Source organism: Calonectris borealis, chromosome 2 (assembly GCF_964195595.1).
Source record: "Calonectris borealis chromosome 2, bCalBor7.hap1.2, whole genome shotgun sequence".
Classification (NCBI taxonomy): Eukaryota; Metazoa; Chordata; class Aves; order Procellariiformes; family Procellariidae; genus Calonectris; species Calonectris borealis.
In genome coordinates, this window is record NC_134313.1 from 126,149,037 (window position 1) to 126,165,005 (window position 15,969).

Consider the following 15,969-nt stretch of genomic DNA (forward strand, 5'->3'; position numbering starts at 1 on the left):
AGAGCATATCATTGCAGACAGGAACTCAAGGACATTTTGCCAAGGTGAGGCCATCAGCCAAAACCTTTTGCTGATTACACTGCTATATATCCAGAATTCATCTGAACTTAACGAAGCTACTCAGAATTTATATTGCTGAAATGGGGAGCAGAATTTGGCCCACTATAATCACGAAACAAAACCTTCTGGTTACAAAGTGTATGCCTACTTACTTAGACTGTTGGTAAGAATATGCAGGCGCGTGTTCACTGGATGTTTCCACTGTCATCTGTTGCTGTTGACCACTGGCTTCCTGTGATGAAGACGCTACTGTCTGTGGAGAAGTATCAGCAACAACACCCTAGGGAATCAAATGAGAACACGAAAAACTTACTAATTTTACTCACTGCAGTGAATTACATAAAAGAGCTCAGCACCAGCTCACCACTCCTGTATTTCTCTAGAGGTCGAGAGAGTTTGAGATAGCAGAACCACATGCTAACACAACAAACTCCATCAGTTTTAGAGAGCTAATCCAGCTTCCTTAGCGTACCAGCCTCTGTAGTACTTCGCTCTCACAGGCTGCAGTGGAAAATGCCTCCACCTTCGAGGGCAGTTCCCCGCCCGCTCAAAGCCAGAGGCAAAACGTCTGACTTCAGTGGAGTCTGGATTTTACCTCTTGTCTTTTTTACAACATATGTAAGGCTCTTCCAATTTTCATCTACTTACCCCAACTTCACAGTGAGTTCACATTTATTTTTGTTTGATTTGCAATGCGATAAAAGCTGAATATAGGCCCACCGCTCTCTGCTTTACTACACATCCAACAGAATTTTAGCGGCCTTAGAAAAATACTGCACTCCTCTACACACTGCTTTTATGCACGTTCCCTTAAAAAATAAATTTACTTCACACTAAAGACTTTTATCAGTTAAATCAAAGCTCCAATGAAGTTTTGTGTTATTTATACATTTGCAAAAAATAGATAAGTAAACACACAAAAGATGATATGTATGAATTTAACATTATGCACTATTTCTTATCCTATTTAGACAGTCTGAATAATATTATTTTCAAGTATTTTTGTGCACTTTCAAAGTAAGCTATATTTTCTTTCCTTTACTCTTATGCTTGGTGTGTTGGTCACATGAATAACACTAGCAGGTCTCTTCGGGGAACATGCTTTATTACTGTATTGCACACAACAGAGCCAGAAGAGGGAGCACAAAGCACTTGCTTTGTTTTTATTTGAGTCTGGTGTAAACAACAGGTAGATTATTTTAAATTATCTGTTAAAAATATCAGTTTCATTTTTCAGAAATTCTTCTTACAGACTGTCAGTATTATCTTTTTCTGTCTATTTCCTTGTCTTTATCCTTCTCCTTTTGTCCATCTCATCTTGAGATTGTAAGCTCTCTGGGGCAGAGACTGTATATTTTGGTCTCTGCTTGTGGAGCATTCAGCATAGTAGGTCCTGGTTCATGATGCTACATGAATACAGATAAACATTAACAATAATTGTCACTGGATCAGAGCAAGACAGGCTATATATCCAGATAATATTTTTATTATTATAGTAGATAATTATGACATCACGTTACTTTAACAGGCATGAATGTACCAGTGGGTGATGGGGAGGAGGGCTCAGGAAGGATTAACTTAATTCCTCATTCGCACTGGTCAGCACAGTATGCAGCCAGTACTGCTGTATGAGCCACTCTCCATCCCACCCTCTCCTTTTAATTTGGATTTGTATCTGCCCAGTTTAATACCTAAGAATGGCAATTGAAAAGAGGCACCCATGGCCCGTTTGTAAACAAACAAGGTTTAGGGCAAAATTATCCTGAGGCAAAAAAGACTAAAACATGTCCAGCTCAGTATGACAGAACAGTAGCAGCCTTCTGTGTGGGACCTCATTTGGGAATCTCAGTAATTGCAAAAACCGGGAGAAACCAGGATGAGTCCACTTGACTGCTGGTGGAGCCATGCCAACAATACCACTAACTCAGCATCCTCAAAGCACAGAGTAGTAATAGCACAAACTCCAAAGTCCACACAGTCGAAGACAGAAGTACAGAGACCCTGGCACTCCTTGCATTACCCCAGAGTAGGGGAGAAGTTATTAATAAAAGAGGGTAGCACCGAAGAGAAGCACACAGGGAAGAGGATGCCAAGGCTCCCTCCTCTCGCTGTGCTCAGTGGCTCTTATGAAACTTCACAAAAGTGGAGGCCAAGCTGACGCTCTCCCGGCAGCTTGTGGTCTACAAGGTTGAGTAAATACTTACTCATTAGACTGTCATCAGCATGACTCAGCCCCAAGGAGGGAGGGAGCGAATCCTTCCTCAAGGATGAAAAGCACTCAGTCAGTGCAGCATCCTCCAGGTCTGTATATACAAGAGGAAGGTTTCCATTGCTCAATCACTTTTTCTGGTTGCTAAATGTTTCAGCAATTACCTATACTTGCTAAGGACCGCATCAAACCCTCTTGCAATCTTCTCTTCTTGAAATCTCTTTTGGGTTCGTGGTCTGCCTGCTGGGTTTGTTTTCCTGTCTCTTCCCATCTCCCTCCCAAGTACATGGGGAAAAAATAGTCATAATCACTGATGTTTTATTCCATGTCCTGCTGTACAACAAAACAAATGCAAAACAAGAGCCCTTGCAAATAATTAAAAAAAAAGGGGGGGAGAAAAAAGAAGGAAAAAGAAAGAAAGAAAAGAAAAAGAGAAAGAAACGTGCAGTCCTAATTTTAAAAGCTGGAAGCTTCCAGCCACCATTCCATAAAGTAACTTTAGGCCCCTTTTAAACAACAGGTGGAAGGAGGCGTAATAGGTAAGAGTTCGGCTACCCCTTCACTCTACTTTCATGGATGGAGATACACTTACTTCAATAGGGACAGCTGTTGGAGGCACAGGAGTATACTGGGGAATGTAGGTCCCTTGCATAGGTGCAGCAGCAGTCATGTACTAGAACAAATCAAAGGCAAATGAACATTAGAAAACCACAATGAAGACGCATAAAACCATATTAGAAGCATGACACTCTTTCAATTTGCTGTTCAGAGTTTGTTGGTTAGTGTATAGCCTATTATTTCTTTAAACTAAGGATTTTAGGCAATGGTAGGAATTACCTAGCTATTAAAAATCATAATCTTGAACTTCAAAGGCAGGTCATATTTGAATATAGGCAATAGCAAGCATCTTGCTGATAGATTCAGATTGTTCACATGGCTTCTAAAATTGAGAGACTCCTATTTGTACTTACGAAAAAACCAGCAGAGACATGATAGCAGTATATATATAGTGGTTACAGATACAAAACCAGTCTAAACAATCTTTTGGAATCTTATTGATCTTATCTAATGATGCCTACAAAAACTGAAGCATGAAATTTGACAGGTTTATTCCAGTCTATATTTAACCCTATCAATAACAGCAGTTGAGTTTACAGGGATACAAAGCTGCAGGGAGGTGCAATCTGAGACAGGAAAAATAAAGGAAAGGAAGATATATCTGGGGGCTTCTCCTTTTGTACACAGAATCCCTAGCTAAATTCTTATGGCTTATTCTTAATATCCAGGGATGTTTTCTATGCATTTTGAAACTTCTGCAAATTATTATTATTATAGCAACGCTTTGTATTAACTTCCCTAAAATACCGTCTCTCCCAAGCACTACAAGACAATCTTTTTTAAAATTCATGAGTGCATGTGAATTTTGCCATTGGTATAGCACTAATCTTTTTATATACAGCACTTCTTCAAAAGCTCTTGAACTGAATGCAACAGACATTGTTCAAATCTTCAAATAAACTATCAATATTAAGTTGTCAGATCTATATGTACTTTTCTGTCTACAATCCAGTCCCAACTGCATGTCTTCACTGACAAGAATCTCAGAATGTGTCCAATCCCACAACTGACTGTATGACACTTCCACTACATGTTATCTATCAAGACACACTGAAGATCTGAATCAGCCCAAAATGTATTTGATGAATTTTAAAATGAGTTAAATATAGCTCTGCTTCCTGGCAGAGCTAGGAAGTGCTTGCAAGATTTTATTCCGCTGTTTATAGTAAAATTTACATTTAAAGCACCCTCTCACCTCAATTCTAAACTAACTGGATGGTTTGATATGCCTGTCACAAACACGCATTATGAAATTGCATAGTGGGGTGCAGACTCTGCAGCAATGCCGGAGAAAGGCCTTAGGGAATGAGAACAGCATATTTATGAATCCCACAGCTAAATTCTGAAGTCTTCATTCAAGTAAAAGAAAAAAAATTACTTCAATTAAATTGTTTTCTATAGAAAAAAAAATCAGTGAGGAATATTGGTGGCATAGAATGTATACTTGCAATATGAGTAACATACTGTATTGAAAGCCATTACAATATTGTTGCTAAAATTCAATGTTTTCCTTAACTTGAGCAAAGAGATGGGAGTGTCCCCAGTGTCTCTCTGCCTGTATCAGGCCATGATTTTCTGCAGCTCCTTTTCCTTGTTCTTCAGAAAAAGAATTGAATTCAATAGTTTTTTTATGAATGCTAACCCACCAAAGACACCAGGCCAACTACCCCTATTGTACTCAGTACAGTTGGGCTATTCTCCTGCCTTACAGATTAGGAGCTAATGAGAATGTTACAGTAGGGTGTTCCAAAGCTGCTTCCGCTTCATTCATTCTGCTTTGTAATGTTGCCGTCACATGTTGGGACGACATCTGCTGTGTAGCATTGTTCTAAATGTGTCAATATTTAACATTAACCTGAAGCACTCATTCTTACAGTTCTGCAAAGAGCTACAAGGGTTTTAAGTACCTTCGCAGGCTAGCTTCACTCAGACAAAAATACACAGCTTTTAATTAAAACTATTAATTTAAAGATTAAAGTGGCCTCATTCAACTTGGACTTCCTCAGAGTTCTTCCCTGAACCCAGCAGAAGATCAACGCTCAGATTTTTATAAGATGCAGTTGTCTGCCATTCCCTTACCTTACACACAAACACATATGAGTTTTAACACACTGATATCAAATTATTCAATTATTCAATAATTCATACCACTCCACTTCTTGCAAAATCCCTTGGCATTGAGTTCTGTAGCACAGCAATTGAAACTGTCTGGGAATTAACTGGTGTCTTTGCTGTCACTGCAAGCACTGCTCTCGGTAGTCATGCAGTTTCTTACCTCTATTGTTATTGTTTTCCTCTTGAGGCAGATCCTGATCTTACTTGCCAGACTACTTCACGTTGCTTCCTTCACTGCTACACAATCTCTAGGGGAAACTGTTCTGTTGACTTGAGAGTCACTAGTGGCCCTGGCCAACCCCTGCTTGCCCTGGTCTTTCCAGACACTCACACTCTCCATACTCTCCCAGTTTAATTTTTTTGCATTAATTTTAACTGACTTCAGCCAAACAGTCGGTGATTTACAGTGATGGAGACCAAAGCTGCCTAGTTACTTGCCAGAATCCCTGAAGAACAGTAGGAATGTGACTTCTCCCCTGTATATAACATATTCTGCTTGTCTAAATGTCCACTGTAATGGTAGCTCAACCTTTTGGTTAAATCATTTAGAGCTCTACAATTAAAACAAATGATGTGGGCCAAATTAGTTCCACCAACGGCACATGACAATGAAGTCACAGTTTTTGTGGCAAAGAATTTGGTCCCAGTAAAAGTTAGCCAAGGCTCAATCCTACAGAGTACTGCTGCTTAACAACTGGCCCTTGACTACACAGCAGCAGACTGGTCTGTATTACAGGTACACACATTGTGCCCTTCAGTGGAATATCCAAACATATTTAATGTATGTATCATTATGAATGCAAAGAATCCCTCACCATTTCAGAAAAGAGTAACTGGGTCAATAATTGAACATGTTATCGGGGCTTGGAACTGATTCTCAGTCTCCAGACTTTCGTAGAATCATAGAATCATTAAGGTTGGAAAAGACCTCTAAGATCATCGAGTCCAACTGTCAACCCAACACCACCATGCCCACTACACCATGTCCCTAAGCGCCTCATCTACACGTCTTTTAAATACTTCCAGGGATGGTGACTCAACCACTTCCCTGGGCAGCCTGTTCCAAGGCCTGATCACTCTTTCAGTAAAGAAATTTTCCCTAATGCCCAATCTAAAGCTCCCCTGGCGCAACTTGAGGCCATTTCCTCTTGTCCTATTGCTAGTTACTTGGGAGAAGAGACCAACACCCACCTCGCTACAACCTCCTTTCAGGTAGTTGTAGAGCGCGATGAGGTCTCCCCTCAACCTCCTCTTCTCCAGACTAAACAACCCCAGTTCCCTCAGCCGCTTCTCATAAGACTTGTGCTCCAGGCCCTTCACCAGCTTCGTTGCCCTTCTCTGGACACGCTCCAGCACCTCAATGTCCTTCTTGTAGTGAGGGGCCCAAAACTGAAGACAGTATTCGAGATGCGGCATTCTTTCACTTAAGGATCCATTGAGGCTTCGGTAAAAAACCTTACAAAACTATAAAGGACAACTCAGGCTTAATTCTCAGAGATACACAATTGGTCTTAAGTATCTAAAGTCCCCTCAGATGCACAGGGAGTCCCAGCTAAGACCACATGAATTCAGGAGTGTCTGCCCTACTGGATCTGTTTTCTCCATGGGAAGCCTAGTGCTGAGAAGCTGCTTTAGTTTTGTTTACTAACAGTATAATGAAAAAGGAGGACAGATTAATTTTTGTCATAACTGACATGAGCTCAACCAAGTTCACATGTATTTCTTTCCTTTATGAACTACATAATCTTAATTCTCTGATCTCACAGGATAAATACATTAAAGATTACACAGTGCTAAGGCACAATGTCAGTGTCAATACTTACATCAATGGCTTTGGATAATGCAAGAGTTGAATTTCTTGTCATGAATATTCAGAGTTAATTGTTAGCAGAAACCTTCCAGAACATTGCTTTTCAGTAGCTTCCATACCCAGCACACACTGAGCCCACTAGAGTCTGTGTCTCTCCCTGGGTCCCCCTGCCACTTTACCCAGCTATTTTGTAAAACAATGTGCTCTGGATGGGTTGGAGCGAGAGCTGCCCACACTGGGAGGTGGAAAAGAGCTTCAGAAAGAATTGTGATATTTAGAAGAAAAGTTATAAATTATATCTACCCTGCTTAGGACCACCCAGGATGAAGATCCTGCTCTAAGGACATCCCTTAGCTGAGGGACTCTGTAGTGATGCGGTTCCATGGGGACCACAGGTCCTGCAGATGCACATAGTTTGCATGTGGCTTCCCATCTACCTCAAGAAACTAATGTAACTTGAAAGTAGACAGATGGCAAGCAAAGACGACATCTATGTCAGAAGACCATCACCGAGACTTATTTTCTCCATGAACCACACTCACTAAAGTTCTTTATCCACATGTACATGTGAAAGAGAGACAGCATGACTCACATGCTCAGCTTAGCAGTACCCAGCTAATTCCACTAAATATTAGTATTGTAAGCACTGAAATGAGAGAATCTGAAAAATCCAAATCGATTCTTTCTTTGTCATATGATTCCATCAGGATTAAAGAATCTTGAACTGTAATGTGATCGGTCATTCAACAAAGTATGTGCAAGGCAGAAGAAAACACTGTTCATTCTTGACAACTGTACAGGCTTTGTGGGTCTAAAAGTAGAAGCTGCCTATTTCTGACAGTAAAATGAATAGTGACTCTACTAGCCAGATGATGGATCTGCAGAGTATAAGGGAGCTTTTTTGGCACTCTGATCCTTTAAAAGCTGATAATTTCTACTACGGAAAGAAAAAAGAGACACTGCTGGTGGCACCATGCTCTTCATTTGTTAGTAAACTATTATTTTCTTCATACAGTATACAGAATGCATGTTCTCAGCACTGAGGATGTGCAGTATTATAATATAACGCATGCTTTACAGTGCCTGACTGCTTCATTCAGACTGCACTTACCAGGGCACCAAGTTAGCCTATATGCTACCTTAACAATTCTGCTCACACCTTGTCCAAAGGAATTTTTGTTTTTACCTTTTTGATGCTGCTTAAGTATGTGAAAAAATATATAGCTAGAAAATGAGAGAGTAGTAGTATACACTTACACCTCTACTCTCCTTTCAGATATCACCCTCCATGACTACAAAGAGTTAAATTAAAGGAGGTAACAAATGAATGAGGAGGTGGGTTGAGGAGACAAAATGAAACTGTGAGAAGGATCATGTTTAATTCAGAGCAACATCAGTTCTTACAGATCTGTTAACAGTGAGGTATCCCAGCCTGGCTCCAGCGAGACTCCTGTTGAGCCTGCGGCAGACACTAAACCCATCAAGGTGGCAGGTATCGGGAAGGAAAAGACAAGAAGGCAGCAGCTGCCTGCACCAGGCAGAGTGAGGGAGCACGTTGCAGTGGGATAACACGTTTCACCCATCAAAGGTGGAGCTGAGTGACCCGCAGGGAATTTGCAGGAGCTTTTACATCGAGACTATGGCACAGGTAATGTCCATTTATTCATTTGCCCTAGTAAACCTCTGGCCTGCCTTTCTTGCACCCAGCTTAATGCAGAGTCAGGCAAGTGCCTAACAGCTGAGATACAGAGCAAGCACCTCTTACACAGGCTATTAGCTACTGAATTTCAACTGAGACAGTGTCTGAAAGAGTAAGTGCCTCTTGCAAGACCCAACAATCTCATTTACATCACCAGAAGGCTTTGGCTATACACTTTGTTTAAATTCTGAAGGTCATCATTAACAGAAAGTATAAGAAACCACCCTAAAGTATAGTTCTATTTATAGGCCTAGTTGCCTATAAAATAACACAGCTGTGATTAGAAGGTGACTACTGTATATACGTTAACTTGGCTGCTATGAGCACTGAGAGATTTTACAGTGACAACAGTTGATAACCTGATCAATGCTGAATAAGTTTCCTGGTATGAAGAAAATCGGAAGGAATTTACAAAATGAGACATTAACATCTAAGTTTGCAGTAGATTTGGAAACCTTGGACAACACTTAACTCAGAATTAGTAGGCTTACTAAGGACAAGGGGCAATGAGCAAGGAATAAATGTTAAAGAAGAGGTCTTTTATAAAATCAATGTGCAAATGCTGCTTTATGGTGTTCTGCTTTGTTTTTATATAAATGTATATCTGTAGCAAGAATCAAAGATCGCTTTCCTTATTTCATCAACCTCCATGCTCCTGAGAAGGCACAGAGCCTTTTCAGTCAAGGTGAGAGCCAAATTGCAGAATCCTTGTACCAGCGTATGCTGGTAAGCATTTACACCACAGCAGCCTGCTGAAGGCTTAAATGGGATGTCTTATGTGAGTAAATGCTAACCCATGTGTCTTAAATGAGCAAGGATTCCAGACTCTGGTCTTCAGTGACTATTTGTGGTTTCATATCACTGCATGAGCTATAGCACAGTGATAATGACTTAGCTTTTTAGGATTCTCAGAATTAATGCCAGGGTTTGTTTGTGTTTTTTTAAAACCATCTGAGAAGTCTAGACACTGCATCACTAACAGAATTATGTGAAAACATTTGCATTGCTGGAAAACTGAAGGAAATGAGACTGTTGGCTGGATTTATTTTTATCATCTTTTTTTTTTTCCATGAAGGAAACCTGCCTTCCCACTTTCAAATCTCTTCCCCTGCAAAGAGCAAAAATTGCATCTCTCCTCGACCATTGTGAAGTGGTTATAACTTTAATGAAATATAGAATAAAACTGCTGCTTTTTTGTCCTTGGTTCCACCTTCTCATTTGAAAATACCCTGTTCTCCAATAGAAAAGAACATTGTCTTGCTGTGTCCTCTTATCCCATAGTCTGGCATGGACATGTAGGAACTCAGGAAGAGAAAAGGCCCATCTAGTTCATCAGCACCAGTGGCAGTTCAATGAAATACAATATCCAGTCACCACAGTTTTTACTTTAAACTTCAAATATCTTTTGCTACCCAGAAGCATTCTCATTTTCCAGCTCAATCCTGTAATTATTCAATGGCTGTTACTAATCTTAGTTTTTCCCAATTAAAGAATGTGAGAATAAAAGATATGGAGTTTTTGCATATATTACAATATTTTTGCTAATAATGATCAGCCTGGCCTAAAATATAATAATATACTGCTATTTTACCACACAATTACCATAGCCCTATCAAAAATAGCACTGTCATTCAACAGAATCCCACCACTGGGCCACTGCACTCATTGTTCAGGCAGAGAATAGAAATCTTTACAAGATTTAACCTTCCTTCCCTGCTGCTCAGTAATACAAACGTATTTAGGAACACTGGCTATCACTTCCCTTTCAACCTTCCCAATGAGATGTTACCTAATTCTCTGAGCAAGTTAAATGAAGGTAGAGAGAATAATAACTTCAAGAACTATATTTACAAACTAATCCCCTTTTCTCTTCAGGAGGTCTAAGCATCTTTCACAAATCTCTACCTTTAGAAATCAGAGAAATACGAAGGTATAGAAGAAACAGTGCAGATGAGCTAAACCCCCCACAGCTAACAGGTTTTTTCTTTATTTCAGAAATTCAGGCCTGCTACTAAAGCAGAGCGATCAGGACTAATCAGTTAAAGACTATTTAGAGTAAACAAATGTGAGAACAGTCAGATCACCACGTACAGCTGTGCACCACACTCTCACTAGCATACAAAATCCCATGTTTGTAAAAACTGTAGTAAATGCAAACAGCACTCCAGGAACGTCTCTAGAAACAGATAAATAAAAAACTGGCTCATTTTTTTTAACCACTTTTTAGCGTCTAAAGGCTGGCATTACAAAAGAACTTGGTGAAAGTCTCAAATCGCTTTCAGATATCTCACTGATGTCTGAAAAGGGCGAAAATGGAGGAAAACCCAACAGGATGTGAAAATTTTATCTTTCATTAAAGGCAAGTGAAACTTCTTATAGGAATACTTCTTTATAACAAGTTGTTCATATTATGTTTATCAGTTTATACACAGCTATGGAACTCGACCTCAGGGTGCCAATGATCCTTGTAGTCCATGTCAGTGTACCTAGGCCCATGATATTTTCAATCTTGTCTTCCTTATGACAAAGCCTCCACTGTAGGCAGGGATCCATGGAGGCTGTACAGAAACGTAGACTGGTTCTCCATGTATGACTACATGTATGAATAGTCTCAAGATGTGAAAATTATAATTCTAATAATACCATGGGTCTGATGGATACATTTGCAAGAGAGCAAGACGACTACTATGCTTAAAACAGAGACCAAGACTCTGGTGTTTTGTTTTACTTTCAATTCTTAATTCTTCAGTTCTTATCCATTTCTCTACAAAAGGGGTATTTTTTATTTTTTCTAATACCCTCTATGTACCTGTTCTGCGAATGTACATTATGAGATCTCTGGGGCAAGTTTTTGAGCCTGGGTTAGTGCATGATTTATTACAGACTGTCCCGTCTGCAGCACCCTATATAAAACCAGGGTATAGTAACTATATCATAACAAAAGAGTATACTGCATCAGTCTTGGTCAGCCAGGGTCGGTAATCACCGACATTCTGTCACATTTATATTCTTCTTTCAGATCCTGTACCCTGAAAAATAAAGAGATGATGCAGCAGAATTATAACTGCTTCTTCTGACACAAAAATTCCCTATGCACCCCCTCAATTGGAAATTCTCAGGAATTTCCATCTGAATACAGTTCTTTCAATTAGTCCCTGATGAATGGCTGGCTGCTAGTAAGATGAAGGAAGACTGATCTGTACTTTTTAATATTTTCAACATAAGTGAATAAATAAATGTGTCAGTGAAACTCTCAACACATGAGCACATTAAGCTATTATTAATAACATATCCATTTATATGAACAAGTAATTGCTTTCTAGAGGTAAACATGTCTTCTAGAGGCTATTAAATCTCCATGAATTTGAAGAGTCTAAAGAGAAGCAGACTACTGTGTGCAAATGTCTATACTGTATGGATGAAGTTGTTGTTAAAACAACAGGAGAACCGCTTAGACTTGTTAAATAACAGTTGCTCATCAATCACATATACCTTCCATTTGCTCTTTCAGACCAGACATAAGAGTGGACAGCTCATGGGCCAACTGTCCAAGAATGAAGCAGATGAAAGCAAGGACAATTACAAGCTACAAAAAAAAAAAAAAAGCACAGTAGAAACACACAAAAAGTCACCTGAATATTAGTATTTCTAATTATCCTAGAAACAGGAGGAATTTCATCACCTCCTGCATGAAAATGCAGTCATGCCTGACAGATGTAAGGCAGTAAGATAATAGCATTACACTGCCAAAGTACACCTTGGACATTCTTAAGAGCAGCTGAAGCACGGTATTGCTCAGTCCTTTGTCTCTAAAAGATCCCTAGAATCCAAAATATTTGGTAAACTGTAATGAAGGATATCACTTGCTTTAAAAAAAAAAAAAAAAAAAAAAGAAAAGAGAAAAGAAAAAAGAAAAGAAAAAATAAAATAAAATAAAATAAAAGAAAAAAGAAAAGAAAAGAAAAGAAAAGAAAAGAAAAGAGAAAAGAAAAGAAAAGAAAAGAAAAGAAAAGAAAAGAAAAGAAAAGAAAAGAAAAGAAAAGAAAAGAAAAGAAAAGAAAAGAAAAGAAAAGAAAAGAAAAGAGAAGAGACCATCTCAAAACTTCTTAAAAAACAGCTGTCCAAAAGTACCTTGAATCCAGAGATGGAGGACAACTTGCCAATTCAGTGAGCACAAACTACCTTGCAGACATCGCCTGTTGTTCCTGTTGGGGCTTTCACTGGAAGCTAACAGTGGCATTAGGGATGCCTTAAAAGCTGGCCTTCCTGTATTGATGGTGAACATGCAAATCCAGGCTTAGGCAGGGGGAAATGCATACCCTCTGGGAAATGCTGGGCCATTATGCCTAAGGATGCAAGGAAAATCAGCCTGCTTGTCAGGCGTGTGTGGCCAAATGTCCTGCAAAACACGCACGCGGGCCTTCAGACTGCTCAACACAGAGTTGGGGTGGTTGAGTTGGGAGTTTGCAAGCCCCGGGAGCTCCACTTCTATCTGGATCTTGGGTGAAGCTCTGGGACGTCCTTGCCTCTTCCTGCACACCTGGGAACCAGCAGTCCCTGTTCAGTCTTCGAGTCGGTGCCCTGCTTTTTTTCCAGGACAATCCCACCAAGTTGCCTGCCCAAAGCAACATTCCTGGGGTTTTCTGACTTGGCTCCCAGGTCTAATCTGGTCCTCAGTAAGCAAACCTGTAAGCCGACTCATCAGGAGATCTGGAAGCCTGCCCAAAGCATCAGACATGGTGGGGCTGCTCTGGAACACGAAATCCTGGGAGCGTTTTGCAGCTGCTGCCTGAAAGCTGACGTGGAGCAGGACAGCAACTGAGAGGGATGTTTAAACCAGTTGGCAGCTGTCAAGATCTTGCGGACTATATTTTCTCTTGGAAACACCATGAGACATTGTTTCCGAAAATTAATTTTTGTTTGGAATTTCTGGCTCATGGGAGAATCTTTCTGTTTTGTTTTGAGTTTTTAAAAGATGAATCAGAAAGAAACCAAATTTCATAAGACGAATTTCCCACAAACTGGAAACCATGGGTGTTGCTCAGCCAGCTCTTCTTCTATCTGTAACTTGGGAAAAAGCATCAGCCATGTTCATATTGGGAAAGGGTGGGGATAATAGAGACTACTAACCTTTAATGGCTGGTGGTAACCTCAATACATTTAAAGTACTATGTTTTAAAATAATGCAGTACAATATATTGCTTCTCATACGAAGTGGTCTGTTAGAATCTTTAAATTTATTTACATGATCATTAGCTTTGCTTACACGGCAGGGCTCTGGAAGGTGGCAATAGTAAACGTTTTTGTGAGGGTTTCCTTTTTCCTGCTTTCCGCAAACTCTTGAAATTCTTATGGGAGAAAGGTCCCCTTAAAATTAATGTCAATGCCCTACTGAGAGAGTGTGACTGAGTAAGAATATTACAGAGTCTGCCCCTAAATATGTTAATTATCAGCTGTGGGAGGATCTCTGAGACACATCAGACCGCATCAGTTCCAGGGCTGCATAACCAAAGGAGGAACCTTGCCTTTTAGCAGGGTGCTGGCTAAGTGGACTGAACTATATTGCCATGTCATGAGCTTGTCTACCATGTGAAGAGTTGCTTACAGTGTTGAAGTCCTAAACTTACTTTGTGGTAAAAATTTCTCAGAACCTCTCCCCAGTTTGTCATCCAAATGACAAGGAGAGGAGGGAGGGGAAGAGGAAAGATACCAAAAAGTAAAAAAAAAACAGCAAAAGAACAAAACAGAAAATGAAAAAAGGAAAAAAAATGCCTAATACTTCAAAAAACTAGTCATCCCTCCTTGCCTTAAGCCTTCCTGTTTTGTCATCTTATCACTAATTACACCCCTAAACTGCCCTAAGGAGGTCCCTTTAGAACGTCTCCCATTTTTTACTACTGCAGGTTTTTCAGACCATTTCATTGTACTATTTTCTTTACCTTGTACTGGGATGCTCTATTTTGTTGGGAAAGTGTGATCAGCACAGCTGATGAACCATAAGTGAAGCAGCCAAGAATGCTAGCTTAATGCTTCAGCTCTGAATCTCACTTTGTACAGGTGAGCAACTTATGACCTAGGAAACCTGAGGTGTATTTAAAAAAAAAAAAAAAGTGCAAGCACCCATTTGCCATAAGACATTATTTAATATATCTTTATGGGTGTGCTTAGTACTTATTTTCCCAGGAATCACATTAGCAATGCTTGAAGGGGCCAGTAAAACAGGTATGTTTTAGTGCTGGTGGAATAGCAGCATTCCAAGGCTGTTCTTTGTATTCCTTCAGTGCTAGCTTTCCAAAGGAGGCAGAGTCACCTCATATACATTCAAATTATATACAATTACCAATCAGTATGGATTTGTGCTTTAACACCCTCTTACAGTTTTGCACAGCATAAGCACAAATACTGGTGTATGAATTTCAATATTTTTTAGGGCTAATAAAGTCCAGGCCAAGTGAAAAGCAATTTATTTCAGTGGGGAAAAAAACCCTCTTAATCAGTCTTGTCCTCACTCTCAGTGTACCGATTGTAAATTGTTTTAGACAGGGCTAAAATAAGCATAGCAACAGTCTCAGGTAAACGCTTGATAGACGTGTATGCCATAATGGTTATTCCTGTTACATTTTTTCAGGTTAGCACATTCTGTGAAAAATTAAAAGCAAGGCAAAACATAACAAAATCTTCCCAACTTCCTCCCCTCTCTCTAATTCTGATAGGCAATGGAATATGAGGAGGATAATCCATGAAGGGAATCCACATTGGGGAAGACATTAATACATGTACAAACACCCATATTTTCTCCTTATGAATGCTCTTTATATGACAGAGCTGTCCAAACAGCACTTAAGGAGCCACAGCAAAATGCTTGACAGACAGGTGTGATAAGTTATGGCTCAAAACATTTGCTTGCCAGACAGAAGGGTGACTACTTTTTTTTTTCTTCCCCACCCCCGAAAATCCTTTAAGGTAAACTCACTCCATGCCTGCTGGCACGCAGCCATTTTTCTATAAGCTCATATTACAATGCTGTATTTCTAATGGATTGGGTATGGTGCTTTTCCATTTTGCTAATGAGAAAAGCTAAAGGCCATTACTTGTTCTGATTAAGATCCCGAGGGAAGAAATGTGATGTGTATATTACCAGGCCATACGTAAAGGAAGTATGTGGCATTTCTAATCAATCAGATGAAGGGTAGACAGAAAAAGTCTTATCCTGTGACTGCAGAGGAAGAAGATATAGGGGGGGAAGAAACCATAGAAAGTGTCTTTAAAAGGTGACTTACGGGAATCAGTTATAATGATATTAGTATGATCAATGACTACAGCTACTATCTGGGAAGGATGTAATTACCAAAATGAAAACTTTCGAATGGGAAGCCTGAGCAAGGGCAGAGGTACTGTCATATTTCTTGGAGCACTGTCAGCTCTCATCCAGGCAATGTATTACCGTGTCCCTCACAA

The 15,969-nt window shown here is 39.8% G+C and overlaps 1 protein-coding gene across 2 annotated transcripts in view; it reads right to left on the reverse strand.

Annotated features, from left to right (window-relative positions):
* Positions 1–208: 208 nt before the first annotated feature.
* RBMS3 (RNA binding motif single stranded interacting protein 3) overlaps positions 209–15,969 on the reverse strand; it is a 711,967-nt gene continuing 696,206 nt past the window's right edge. For both annotated transcript variants that reach the window (XM_075143380.1, XM_075143379.1), the window contains 2 exons: positions 2,862–2,942; positions 209–340 (listed from right to left, as the gene is read on the reverse strand). In XM_075143380.1, coding sequence (XP_074999481.1) covers positions 209–340; positions 2,862–2,942 — 213 coding nt within the window. The remainder of the gene's footprint in view (positions 341–2,861; positions 2,943–15,969) is intronic.